Source organism: the organism of the source record quoted next, unplaced genomic scaffold (assembly GCF_019419815.1).
Source record: "Pyrus x bretschneideri cultivar Hongxiangsu unplaced genomic scaffold, Pyrus_bretschneideri_v1 Contig7, whole genome shotgun sequence".
NCBI classification, from domain to species: Eukaryota; Viridiplantae; Streptophyta; class Magnoliopsida; order Rosales; family Rosaceae; genus Pyrus; species Pyrus x bretschneideri.
This window is the reverse complement of record NW_025999809.1, coordinates 906,144-908,250: the sequence shown is the minus strand read 5'-3', so window position 1 is coordinate 908,250 and position 2,107 is coordinate 906,144. Positions and strand designations below refer to the sequence as shown.

The 2,107-nt window shown below is 38.4% G+C and overlaps 1 protein-coding gene across 1 annotated transcript; it reads left to right on the top strand.

The window, feature by feature from the left end:
• The first annotated feature begins 327 nt into the window (after positions 1-327).
• LOC125472433 lies at positions 328-1,056 on the top strand. The gene has a single exon (XM_048573847.1). It carries the CDS (start codon positions 328-330, stop codon positions 1,054-1,056), a length of 729 nt encoding a protein of 242 aa, XP_048429804.1.
• The last annotated feature ends 1,051 nt before the right edge of the window (positions 1,057-2,107 follow it).

Sequence of the window (2,107 nt, the reverse complement as noted above, 5' to 3'; positions counted from 1 at the left end):
AACTTGGAGAAACCTTTTCATCCATCCAAATCCATGGATCTAAGATGCAAGGAATGAAGGCCCTCTCTTTGGGTGATTAGCCTTTGCTTATGCAAAGAGGAATCTACAAAGGTATTGATTTCTCAACTCACTTTGTTTTGAGTTAAGTCTTGGTTCACCTATCTACTAGGCTTTGAAGTTCATGGGTTAAGTTTTGTTTTTGAGTGCATATAAACATGATTCCGCCTTTTAATTGTTAATTGCATGTTGTTGATGTTGCTCAAATGAACTTGTTTTTCACAAATCTTCCTTCAGCTCCGCCTTCTGTAGAGGACTCATCTGGAGACTATGTACAATTTGAAGCTGGATAAGTTCGAGGGCCATGAAGGTTTTAAGGGAGCGGAGCAGTGGCTAGAACATATTGAGAAGACCTTTCGTGTTCTTCATAATCAGGGGAATTTCCCTGTTGAGAAGTGGGTTGAGATGACATCTTGGTTTTTGGGTAAGGATTCGGCATCCTGGTGGGAGCAGGAGGTTCGTTTGTCCCCAGAGGAGATGACTGATTGGGAGGTGTTCAGAGAGTTGTTCAGGAGAAGGTTCGTGCCTCCTGAGTACATTGATCGCAAAAAGCAGGAATTCACTAAGTTAAGGCAAGGGAAATTGACGGCGAACGAGTATTATTGGAGGTTTACTGATTTGTCCCGTTATCATCCGGATGTTGCTGCCAATCCGGCAGAGATGCTTCGTCGTTTCCGCTTGGGTACTAAGAAGAAGCAGCGTTCTATGACGACCATTACCCCTTGTGACACCTACCAGGAGTTCTATGAGATTCTGTTGAGGATTGAGGATTTCGAGAACATGCCCAGTGAGAGTGAGGAGGAAGAGAAATATGGTAACCAGAGGAAGGATGACAAGGGCAAAGGTCAGGCATCGCTCGGACCTCACAAGACCCAGAGCTTTAAGCGAGGTGGAACCAGTTCTAGTTCTTTTAGCGGTGGTTTTAGTGCCACTGGTCAGGGTCGTGGTGGTAGATTTGCTGGGGATACTAGAGGTCAGAGGCAGGGTGATGTGATGTGAAAATTATGTTGACACACAAATTAAACCCTATTTGTGACAATTGTAGTATATATGCAAGTAGGGATCGTTCTAACCGGGGATTAACTAGGGATGCTAATCTACTCTAAACTGACTTAAAAACATAAAATTAAACTTTAAAACACTTACCTAGACCTATATGACTCAAAACAACTGAAAAAGACTCAAAACAGTCCAAAACACTCAAATAGACTCAAACTAGACTCTAAAGGGTGATTTGGACGAAATTTAACTAACTTAGACTCAAAACACTAATTTGGACAGATTCAAACACTTTTCTAACTAATCTAACAGACTTAATAAAATGGGGACTTGATTTGGACGAAATTAATTAAAATGGACAGATTGTAAATTAAACAGATTACGCACTAAACTAGGTGAATTGAATGGGAAAAAGGCTAGGTAGGGGGTTCTTCTCCACACATGCACATATGTAACATAAATTGATTTCCAGATTTTATCCCTTTTAAACCATGAATGACAATGCGCCAAATTAATTGTGAAAAGCACAAATTAACTTTCAGATTTTCCTAGTTTCATTGAATTGGATGGAATACACATCGACAATCAAATTATTCTCATCAAATTCCCTACATGAACTGCATAATAGGGATAAAATCAAAGATCATTAAGCTTTTTGAAAACCCTAAGCATTGACTAGGCATTCATAACTATGAATTGCATGATACTCTTGCCTAGAATTTACTTAATACAATCATGACTAGTGATTTCCACTACTTACGAATATAAGGTCATAACGATTAGGTGAAATTTCCTTATATCTTAGCATCAAATTCATGTATGAAAACTAAGTATGCATCCTTAATCAACACACAAGAACAAGTTCTCAATAAATCAATTAAGTAAATCACATCCACAATTCAAGAAACAAAATCTGGAGGAAATCAATTCATATAGAACATATGCCCATGGTTTCGAATTCACCCCTAACTAAGAAAAACTTAGTTGCACATGTTCATAACAATTGAAAAGCAAATTAAAATAAACATGGAAACGAAACAAGGGAAGAAAG